The sequence below is a fragment of the Cottoperca gobio genome, chromosome 13, assembly GCF_900634415.1.
Source record: "Cottoperca gobio chromosome 13, fCotGob3.1, whole genome shotgun sequence".
NCBI classification, from domain to species: Eukaryota; Metazoa; Chordata; class Actinopteri; order Perciformes; family Bovichtidae; genus Cottoperca; species Cottoperca gobio.
Window position 1 is genome coordinate 1961070 of NC_041367.1, and position 12500 is coordinate 1973569.

General features: G+C 43.7%; 1 protein-coding gene across 1 annotated transcript in view; it reads right to left on the reverse strand.

Annotated features, from left to right (window-relative positions):
* LOC115017741 (calsyntenin-2-like) overlaps positions 1–12500 on the reverse strand; it is a 124356-nt gene that overhangs the window by 21231 nt on the left and 90625 nt on the right. The window contains exon 9 of the mRNA XM_029446428.1: positions 4532–4694. Coding sequence (XP_029302288.1) covers positions 4532–4694 — 163 coding nt within the window. The remainder of the gene's footprint in view (positions 1–4531; positions 4695–12500) is intronic.

Sequence of the window (12500 nt, forward strand, 5' to 3'; positions counted from 1 at the left end):
CCATATTATCTATAATTGGCCCTAAGATGCATGTTTTGTGTCTCCATTCTGTGACTAAGCGGCAGGGTGCTGCTGTAAAAGTGCGAGCGTTACTCAGCCAGCTGGCTTAATGTAAGGAAAAAGTCTCAACATTTAAAATATGTTCTCTGAACTCCGTAAAGGCCAGAATCAGCCAGAGAAGTCTCCAAACCACTCATTAGCGTAAAGGTTACAAGCTCTGGATATCGAAACGTCACCTTTATTTCCCCACTAACTCTTCACTTCTCTCTGCTTTTCTCCAATTCTGGCTGTAATTCACCCAAAATACTAAAAGTACCTTCATCTAATAAGATTTGTTAATGGCAAATATACAGTAAAAGCTAAGGTTCATTCTTTCTTTCTCTCTGTCAATGCATCTGTCACACTTCTGCTCCCAGATGTCTGCCAAGCAGCAAACAGTGAATGTGTATATTCTTTTCTTAGCCATTGGGAAAGTGTGCTACTTCATGTTTAATGACTGAGTTTATAATCCTGTGCATGTGTGTTTGTTTACCTACATATTAAAGTAAAGATAATGTAATTCCACTTCCCCAGTAGCTACAGTAAATGAGGGAAATGGTCCCAATCAAGCAGCTCGCATGTTGCCCTCCACTACCCTCAGCATCCTGCACACACCTCCCTTGACCTCTCTACCTGGCTTGAGAATGACCCCCATTTGGGAAATGTAACAGTAGGTCCTGATTCTGCAGCGTGCGGCCGCCCAGGTGCATGCAGTTGCGGAAAGAAACACATTTTGGTCTTTGAAGCAGGTATCCCAGTAGCTGACTGAAGAAATACTTTATAATATTCTCCAGTAACTGTTGGGGGGATCCTCGATTCTAAACCCCTTGGCTACACTTCATCAGACATTCCCAGGCTTGACCCAGGTAACCCTAATTCCCAGTGGATGATGCAGACACATGTATCACCGCTCTAAGTGATGTACCCAGGCTCTAAAAATCTCCGTCAGAGCAGGTGGAGACACTTCTGGAAACACTTTATCATGCCCTACTTTCCTGCTGTGAAAATATACGAGAAATCGACCGCAGCAACTGCAGACCCTCAAGGAGGAATCCTCCCTATGATTGCTAAACTGTAGGTACATTTTACACTATGGCCAGTGAGATAGAGCTCCTGTAGCAGAGTCCTACTGGCTTGTCATCTTCCTGCAGACTGTGCAGATGGAAATATAGGGGTAGCTATAAAAACCTCTCCCCCCTGCCTGCACCTTTCTGCCACCACTCTCTCTTTGTTGCTCACTCAGTGTTTTCATGTTTCATTAATTTAGGTTTCGCCCCCTCAGCATGCTTGTGCCGACCTGCATGCCCTCTTGCACCTGCTCACAAATTACTGCAAGCTTTGGAGAAGCAAGCAGGAAAAGAGACTTCTTGATGTTCTTTTCATATTTAGCTTTCTGTCACTAAACCGCTGCCCTGAATCTGTCCTGTCAGGCTTTGGACAGCTGCGTTACAAAAACACAACCGCAGGCATATCATTTATTAAGAGAAAGGTTTGTGGGGTTACACATTACGAACGACTACATCCTGTGTGTAGTGAAGCATATCAGTGCAATGCTGTTTTAGTTTGAGCCTCAGACTTTCAGCACACTATCATGCTGGTTCTGTAGCCATCAAGGTTTATTCAGGACTCATTTGACTGTTGAAATACATCAGATGGAAACAACATTTTAACCAACTCATGTAAAGTATTAAGAATTTTAAATGGTAAATCTGCTGCTGTTATCCTCGTAAACTGCATATGTGCTGTGCCAGAATGGAACATTTGTCCGGAGGTTAAACAGTCAATGCTTTTTGTTGGTCATCAGTAAATACGAGTGTTCTTGGCGACCCGACATTGATGTTACTTTCTACAATCAGCCCGTCACTGAAATGCTGGTTTATCCAACTCTTGTTTCAGTTCAGTGTGATAACCACAGCTGCTTCGCATATTTAGAGCAATCTCCTGCATTAGTGCCTGCTGACAGCCTGCCAGGTACCAGGCAGCAGAGTCCAGCTTATAGAACCACAAGATCACATTTGTGTTCACGTTTATCAAACGATGCCAAACCCATTCTTTATGAACTCCTGTACTCAGTTATTATTTTCCTCCCTTATTCACGCCCTCTCTCTAGACGGCCACCTCACCGCTCTGACAGATGTTATCAATTTAGGCCGTGGCCAGAGAAACCATTAAGGGTCCCAGACAGAGTCACAGAGGACGGGATTAGCGAGACTCTGCAGAGTGAGGATGATATGGATGATAGAACCGCTGATCATTCCACTTTACAGCGGCTGCTTGTTATTTTGCGTCGCGCTCCTTGCTCAATAGATCGTCATTCTCCCTTTTCCTCAGCTTTATTTGCGTAATGTCCAAAAGAGCAACAGATGAGACAGAAGAGGCGTCGTTGAGCTGGAAATAGGATCATTACTGAAGTGTAAAAGAAATATAGAGTTCCTGTGTCGGGGCCTATGTGCCTGTATTTAGTTATTATACTGTAAACACGCAGGTATTTATGATTCAATGTGTGCATTTGTGCAACCATCAACACTTCTACCTGCATGCTTGCAGCTGTGAAGAGTGAAGCCAGAGAGGCAGAGCAGCAGCGTGCGGTCACACAGTCCAGGAAAAAGAAGAATGAGGCGAGATGAGTGTGTTACTCCTCGCTGCCGGACTGTTATGCACTTCTGAACATGGACACTCGGCGCGAGGTCAGAGGGTAAATATAGGCTGACTGTGTGAAAACTGCACAGCCAGCTCTTACTTACAGAGGTGAAGGAGGAGGGATGGGTGGGTGCAAGTCTTCTATTAGAGAACAGGACAGAATGTGAATGTGCAAAAACACACTTTACAGCTGGAAGTGTGCAGGAAGTCCCACAAACAAGTTTATCTTATGCATCTCAATGAGTAAAGCAACCTAATTAAACACATACACGCCTAATGTAAGTATGTTCTGCTACTCTACATGTCCGTCTCTGAGCATGCAGGGTCTTTCTGCATCATTATATGCACGAGGGAAGCACAAGGAAGCACAAGGAAGTACAAGGAAGCACAAGGCAACATGGATGTAACAAGAATGACGAACTGACCAAGAACACTGGGACAGACAGGGATATATACACACAGACACTAAACGAGGGAACGAGACACAGCTGGGGGAGAAAGACACAAGGGCAGGGTGGATGGATACAGGAGGATCAAATCAACAATCACAGGGGAAGGAAAAACACAAGGACAGAAAGTAAAACAAGACATGACACAAGGGGAGTGAACTATACAAAATAAAACAGGAAACACAAAGCCAGAGTCGTGACAAAAAGGGTTTATTCTCCACCACCTTTAGACACAAATCTGCCCTGATAATAAAAACTGATTCATGTGTTTGACGCAGGTTTAATTACAGATTCGACTGAAGCCCTAAACTCTCGCTGCACCACACAACAAAGCATTCTTTGGATAACTATGTGAAATATGATAATTCTAAATACACTCATTTGCTTTGCTCAGGACAGAATTAATTTCATTCAGACAATGCTGACTGACCACTTCAATGTTTTGAACCGTGAAATGATATTGTGCAGTTTAATTAAATATGGCAAAAATATCCCAGTTGACTGCAGCCGCATCTGTTTTCAGCTGACAAATCTTTTTTATTTACCTTGTCATCTATTTGCAGACTGTTACAACGTCCTGTATGAACTCTAAAATGATCACTTGACATTTCCCAGCAATGCCATTCAGCGGGACAACAGGAAGCGGAGATAAACCCACCGCACAGTTCTGCAAATGTTGAACTTCCTTTCATCACACTCAGAGCTGAATCTTCAAGAGCCAGTTAGACAATAAGTGAGCTCATCTCTGCAGCATGTTTGCAATCAACATGCTGGACACTTACAGCTCAGTGCTTTGAGAAGGTAATGCACTAATGGTGTGTGTTAAGATTTCAGCATCGCCTTAACAACTCTTAATTGAGGATTAGTCCACAACTAGAAAAGCAGGAATAACCTCTGAACTCTGTTTTCTGTTCAAGGGCCTTTTAATCCACCTAAAGGCTGGCAGTGTTCAATGAAAGCACTGGGAGGAGGAGGAGGAGGAGGAGGAGGAGGGGGAGGAGGGGTTCACTGCTGCAGATGAAAGCCACACATGACCTGCTCCTGCTCCCGTCACAAACAATATATCTTGACTCTTTATCTGGGGTTAAGCATCACTGAGCAGTCTCATTTGCACTGTGTGGAGAAAGTGTCCTTTCTTCTACCCTTGTGCAATTAGTGGCAGCTATCAGTTGGGAGGAAAGTTTAATTGTACGCTGGTTGTCATCTCTTAATGACATTGTTCATTCAAGGCCAAAGAACGTGTTCCTCACTCAATGAGTCCCTCAGTAATAATACATGAGGAAATATTATTCATATTCTTGAAGCTTGCATAAAGAAGCTATTCAAGCATCATCATCATCATCATCATCATCATCATCATCATCATCATCATCATCATCATCATCATCATCATCAACACTCACCTTGCCAGCAGGCGCCGACTGTGAGCTGCACGTCAATCTGTGAGGGGTGGATGGGCCAGTCGTCAGTCACCAGGTAGGGGTCGTAGGTCACTCCGTCCACATAGAGCGTCACAACCGGGAACTCCACGTTGATGACGTAGTAATGCCACTCCTTGTCACAGATCTGTCAGCGAGAGTGTGATCTTCAGCTCAGAAAGTCAAACACGTCCTTCATTTAAATAGTTTGTATTTACTGTGATAACTGTGGTTATTCACTTCACAAGAAATAGTTTGACACGTACAGTTTCCTGCTGGAAGATTAGCTTAGCTTAGCATAAAGACAACTGGCTGTCTTAGATGTATTTTGTGGTGTCAATGCATTAAAGAAAACTATAGTTTGCACAAAGAACAAACTTAAACAAACAAAACATGATGCCAATCTAACGCAAACTGAAAGAACGTACAGTGTGTTAGTAGACTGCAGGGTGTGAAGATATGTCGGGTTTTAAATAGGGGTGATAATGATGTGTGTGTGGGATGTGTTGGTTGATGTATACAGCGTATCTGAATTATTTTCTGATGCAGTAATATATGTGTGTTGTGCATCCCTGCTTGTGTTCACATGACTCTGATTATTTTCACATCCATTCAGCTGAGAACACACACACACACACACACACACACACACACGGCAAGTTTATTTATAGCATAACAGCAGGCCGACACCTGGGCGAATGGGAGAACACATACACGTGGACCAGCAGACCGGTCTCCAACTAAATACTTTCCCCGACGATGAAACTGCTCTGTCATTTGTGTTTCGAAGGAAACATCTGTCCGTAGCGACGAAGTCTGGGTGGATGGACGGGTCAAACAAACACCTTCACCCAGGAGACCGCTGTGTAAGAAGTGTACTGTGGGCTGCCAGGGCTCGGGAGGTAAAGAGGTTGTCTTATAATTGAGAGGAAGTGTCCATGAGACACTGAACATTGGTTGAAAAGTGCTACATGAATGTTATCCATTTACCATTTTATATGTACGTACTTAAGTTGTATACATAAGTTAACTTAAGTTATGTATAAAACATACTTACTGGTATTCTAAACTAAAGCATGATCTTTTATTCAACCTAATCAAGTAGTTTTGTTTCCATACACAACGTTAACCACGTGTTTCAGACTGAGGAGGCAGTTCAGCTGTATGGGAACGTAATTGTTTGGGAGACAGCGCTGCCACCAGTGGATTAATGTTTTCCCCCTGGGCATGCTCTTTTAGTCCTTCTCATTTTAAATTTAATTTAGTTAAAGGTGCACTCGGGAACCTTTTTGGCAGATCCCTAATAGAAATGATGGATTGTATTGTCCTCTTTTTGCCAATGAGGGGAATCTATAGTACAATATGTTCAATTGGGAGTTTCTCCTGCTGCAGCTCCACACTGGGATTTATCATAAAAGCAGCAGCAATATTTTTTACACTAATTATTGGCTTGTGAGGTTTTAAAGCAGACTGGTTTCCCCTGCGCTTAGCACTCACTTAAATGCATTAGTACATTACCTGTTTAACCTCTTTGGAGTGCTTGACTGTGCCACTCTTCAGCACCATTTCCTCGCTGTGCATTGGAATGGACTGCACAAGCCTCCTCGTTCCTGTCTGTCTGCGTCTGAGTGCATGTCTCTCCTCTTCCCCTGCTTTGCTAAGCTTTACCTCAGCACTGCCAACACTCACTCAACACTTGGGCCGTACTCCACCTCGTCCTCTCAGCTCCTCTGATGTAACCTGGAACAGCCTTTGAACACTTAGCCTTGGGTGACCTCCCTCTGTAATGAAGAGCGCTCCGCAGCCTGCTTATCAACATCGTGCTAACGCAGCAGATGGGACTTCTAATCAATGCGGTTCATTTTTGCTGCTATTGAGGTGCGAGATACAACATCTGGCCTATTGGTGATCATTCCGCACAGCTGCTTAACACATATGCAGCGTGTCGATGTGCTGAGTCGGTGCTCAGAATCAATGGGGGGATAATCTGATTGTGGATTTGATGGTGCTGCAGATGTGATTGATACTGTTGGGATTGACTTTGATGGGATAGTTAGGATTTTAGGACATGCATAAACAGGTGCACAGGGGAGTCCTGGACCTGCAGTTCCTATGCTGTGTGTGCACACGTTTCAGTAAGTCTCCAGGATACATACTGAACAGCACGCTTGCTTTTAATCTCTAACACGTCTGCATCGCGTAGATCTTTTTAAAACCTGGTTACATCTCATTACTCATGGGCCGAGTGTAAGACATTTGCATGAACACACGCTAATCCCTCTGACATTTACACATGCAGACTGTCTCCTCCCGTGCTCCACCACTTCTTTCACGTTTGTGCTGTTCAGTATTTCAAAGAGAGCTCGGGCCCATATGGGATCTGAGTGCCTAGTGGGTGACTTCCTCATGCAGTCTTCAAAGGGGAGACGGCGAAGCGCTCGTGCCCAGGAGGAGGCTGCCTCTGCAAGGATAGGTTGTCAGTTGGAGATGTCTCTCAGGGATTAGAAGGAGGGAGAGAATTATGGAGCCACACATGCCGATACTACTTTGAAAAGCAGAGGAAGCGCTCAGGACAAGGATAACACTGACATCTGAATACCAGCATTCTCGGTGTGAAGCTACTGATGTTTCATATCTGGTGTTACTTTCGGCTTGAGTCTCAGCTATGTCCCACTGCTAACACACACTCAATGAGCCCTTAATGCAAGCGATGTACGGCTCTTACTATCTCGAAGCGCGATTGACAAATAAGGAATTAAACGTTTAGCTTAGTTTTAGTATGTGGAACCTAAAAGAGTCTGAGATGTCCTAAAAACTTCACTATCACAATCAGGACACACTACACATGTTTTGCTTTACTGATTTCACAGAGACCCAGAGGTCCTGAACACATTTTCTATCTTGTTTGCACAAGATTAAATGGTCGTGTGTGCACGATATGGATCATGTGTGAACAAGATAATATGTAGTGCACACCAGTTACACATTTTTATCTTTTGCCTACAATATGAAAAATATGACTTTCAGGACTTCACAAGATAGATTTAATATCTTCTTGATTCTTATTAACTCAGCAGCTTCATTTCAATCACAAGTAGTTTGTTTCAGAGTTTAAACAAAACCCAAAGATTCTGTAGAACTTTACTCACACACGTTAATGATCGTCAGCTTGACAGAGATGAATAACTTTCAGACTTGAGTGACATTAAGTATAGTTGATGGAGGTGGTACAAAGGTTCGCCATCTTGTCAGAAAAATGATCAGAGCTTGAGAGAACAGGTGCACAGCTACGCATGGGAAGACACCAGCTGGACACAAACTTATTGTGTGTGTGTGTGTGTGTGTGTGTGTGTGTGTGTGTGTGTGTGTGTGTGTGTGTGTGTGTGTGTGTGTGTGTATGTATGTGTGTATGTATGGGTTTAGATGGTGGAATCAGAGTCCATTACAAAACCTTAGGACTGGAGAAAAGTAGTGAGTGTGTGTGTCCACGTGTAGACATGTGTGTGTGTGTGTGTGTGTGAGAAAGAGCAAGGCAGCGATTCCACAAGGATACACCCTTTGTAATAACACCTACCAACAAACAGTCATGCATACGTAATGCACGCACATCAATCCAGCACCATTAACAGTCAACTTCAAAAACTTCAAAGCTGCAAAGTTAAAGTTTAGGAGAGCAGCGCTGGCTCGCCGTGCTTATGAAAGCAAAGCAGAAAGTTTTCTATTCCCCAATCCCTCCACTTTCCTGTGTCTCTGCCTGATGCAAATTGACAGACGGAAGGAAGAAATGAAATAAATAACTACACAAACAAAGCAGAGGGAGGGAGTGAAACAACCAGAGGACAAAGAAAAGAAAGCGAAAGAGAGAGAGCGAGAGAGGTAGAGAACGGAAACATCACACATCAAAGATCCTTCATCATCTCTTGGGGCACTCAATGGCGAGAAGAAAACAAAATTGGTATCTGCCTCCCTCAATCTCACTGTCTTTTCCTTTCTGCAGTTTATTTGGTCTCTTTTCTTCTCTCCCCGTCTCTCTATTAGAAGCTGACTGTGGGAGTCGTTGACTCAACTTCTTTGGAGTTGAAAGTCTTTAAGAGATCTGTCACCCAATCCAACCTTCTAACTTCAAAGACGAGATGGAGGAACGAGATAGCAAAGGTAGAAGAATGAAGAGAGACGAGGCGATGTGAGATTGGAAGGTGGCGGGGCAGAGAGGCTGTAGGGAGGGAGGAGACGAGAGGACAGACGTAAGAAAGAAAGAAAGTGTAGCCTCAAGATGGACATCATCAAGGTTGTTTGGGAATCAAGGGAAGAAGAGTGTGAGGTAATCATGTTGTCGTTATTAGATTGTTTAGTTTTACCCAATGAACTGCTAAGTGACGTGTGTGAAACACCAGCAAGTGTGCCAATCAACATGAGGTCAGTCTCAGCTTGTGGTGTGGACGTGGAGAGGGAAAGGTTGAAGCATTACAAAGGAAGAGGAAGTAAAAGAGGTGTGCTGAGTTAAAGGGGGGGGGGGGGGGGGGGGTGCAGGGCCCTGCTGGAGGAAGGATCCACAGAAGAGATTGATGAACATTGGAAACAAGGTGACTTGAAGGAGGCGTGAGGAAGAGGAGCCATGGAAGGAAGGAGAAAGTTAAAAGTGAAAGCAGAGGTGTAGACTGGGGGGCTCAAACTGAAGGGTACGGAAATAACCTGGAAGTGATCACATGATGACAGAGAGACGGACTTCAAGAAGATTACATGTTAAGAGCATCAGTGCAATGACACGACCTATTCATAAAGCTACAGACCTATATAAACTAAAAGATATTGTACCACAGAAGTAAAAGCTAACTATTTATACAGCTCAGTGCTTGCTGCCCCCTCAGAGAGACCATGTCCTGGTTGGAGTTGTGAGTTTGCTTGAGGTGCTCTAGTTTTATTGCCTCCCAAAAGATATGAATAATAGGAGGACACTCTCGCTGTTGTCCTTGACCGAGGCTCCGGCCTCGAACGACTGACTCTGAGATGATCAATGATTTGGTTTATAAAAAGATGCTTTCTAAAATGTATGTGCTGTATTATTATCCTGAGCTGCACACTTGTGTTGTGTTCTGTGTTTGAAAAGCAATGCACAAAGGTCCAGAGCTTTAGACAAACAAAGATTTAGACCACTCTATTGAATATAAGGCTAGCTTAGCTTAGCATAAAGACAGGAAACAGCTAGCCTGACTCTGTGCAAAGGTATCAACAAACCCTGTCACAACAGTACAATTTAAAGTAAAGTCTTTCGTCTCTGTGCCAGGCTTGTGTCCTCCCCACTAGTCCCTCAGAATGGTGTTACATTACAGGCATTGGATGGTAATGTAAGAAAACACGTACCAAAAACATCAGGAGGCAGAACTACGACTCAGTGATGTGAGTTACACTATCTATCTGAAGGGTTCTAACATGGCTAACATTAGCCACCATAAGCTACTGGTCGCACCACACCAACAAAGGAAGAGTCGGCAGTATACAGTCAATCAGACATTTTAAACTGTATGTGCTTTATATTGAGGTATTTTGTCTCCTTAGGCTGTGAATAATATAAACCAGATGTAATGCTGCAGATTGAATGAACGGATGTCGGTATCATTAAAGTTAAGGCTCTCAACCAGTAATGTTTGTCTGGCCTCAGAAATACTTAGCCTCCACATTCATAAACAAAAGTGCTGCTTGCTAACGCATAATTGCCATAAATCATCGTCAGTTTGGTGTCAACGTGGAAACCATTATCATGTCAATTGTTGTAAGCGTTCAAAAGTGGGTGTCTGAGAGCCTATAATTACAAAAATAGAAGAAACAATTAAAAGAAAGCGATAGTGGAGGAACAGTAGAGGTGTGTGTGTATGTCTGTGTGTGTGTGCGTGCTCAGGATGTACTGTATTCATGTCAGTGTGTGTGTGTGTGTGTGTGTGTGTGTGTGATGAGTACTTGAAGGTGACTATGAATTACTGGCTGGCAAAAGTGACTAATTAGAGTAGCAATTATCCTGCCGCTCCCGGCAGAGATTGGGAGTCAACAGCCAAATGACCTCTCCACAAGCTTATAATGTGCCACAAACACACACACACACACACACACACACACACACACACACACACACACACACACACACACACACACACACACACACACACACAGGCTGCATGGTCATTTCAGTGAGACTGATCACATTGACTCTCCTGCATTAGTACTACAGACAGTAGCATGTAATGTAATGTCTCGTGTTTGCATTGAGCGCTGGTTGGTGCTGGTTGGTGCTGGTTGGTGCTGGTTGGTGCTGGTTGCTGCTGGTTGGTGCTGGTTGGTGCTGGTTGGTGCTGGTTGCTGCTGGTTGGTGCTGGTTGGTGCTGGTTGGTGCTGGTTGGTGCTGGTTGCTGCTGGTTGGTGCTGGTTGGTGCTGGTTGGTGCTGGTTTGGTTTAGTTTTCTTAGTTTGTAAAGAAAGGTGACACATTGCTTCCTTTTAGTTCTGGTTGTGAAAGCAGACGAACAGGCAGGTGTTTCTGTGGTGCCTGACCCTGACCTGCACTAAGTGATCTGTTATCAGTATCAGTTATGACCATCATGTAAGACGGGTGTCACAACATGAGCTTCTGTTGTTCTTCTTTCTTCGTGGGATCGTGAGTGTATGAGTTGATGAAAATGTTTTAAAGTTATGTTAGAACATTTGCATTTGTGCTACTCTCAGATGCTTTGGCACTTTCATAACGAAGACAGGAAGTAGTGGGAAGATTTCAATCATTACATTCCTGCTTATTGGCCTAGTTTGTAAGTAGAATAAAGGTCCAGTTGTTACTCATCACACTAACTGGGAGTTTTAAGGTGTGATTCCAAACGATGGTTACTGTGCTAACTTACCAATTATTTTTGTGATCTTAATGAGCATTTGGTAATCACTAATGCAGATTACTTTAAACCCACCAGTGGGGCAGAATTAGCTGCAAGTCACCAAAATAAAGTTGTATTGTTCCGCATCAACGTGTCCGATGGGGCTTTTAATCCGCTCAGTTTTAAATTACTGATGGACAAAGTGGGAAACTGGAGAAAGTAGAAGTTTTCCAACAGTGAGGCTCTCTCTCCTCCACGAGGCCGGAGGGAGAGCAATGCAGCAAAGATGTTGCGTTAGCTAAAAGAGACAGGTGCATGCTGGGGCTGTGAAGACAACAGGAAGTTTGTTTTTGTAGTTTTGTAGTTTCAAGGATCAGATTAGAAGTCATCGCACACAGACGCTCTGCGTGACTCCACGACTGGGCTGAGAACCACCATGTTTGTAAGTGATCCGTTCTTCCATGGGCACATCGCAAACAGGAACTCAGAATGTTATTTCCATTGTTGCCTCGACTGCGTGTGACAGACGGCTCCCAGACGTTGTGTAGATGTTTACTGCACATGTACTCGCACATCTCGTGAACACACAAACACAGGTTATGCAGATTCTTAATTCCCCGCTCATGCTTGTCTCTGGAGAGGTGTTGATTTGTGGGACAGCAGCTAATTATCAGAAGCCCTCCTGATTACCTCGCATGTTTTCTTTATAAAGTCTACTGCACACCAGGAGCAGAGGCAGGGAACAAAGAAAACAAAAGTGCTCAGCAGATCTGAGAGAGGAACGGAGACGGAGGATGTTTAAAACCCAGCAGGACATTTTCTAATATAAAGCAAAGGATATTGAACATGCAGAATGTTTTCATGTCTGGTGTAAATGGAGTGGGCACCTCCCTCTTGTTAAACATCTCACCCACTGTTCTCTGGGTTCATGTCATTGTCTCTCAGAGCCACAGGAAGAGTTTGTACAAACTGCTGTAATTTAACATTGATTTGTGCAAAACAGGTAAAGACTTTGTTTACTGCTGGAGATAATACATGGTGACTGGGGGAGCCTGCTAAACATTACAATTAATATAGTTTGTATTTATAGAACTAAACTCT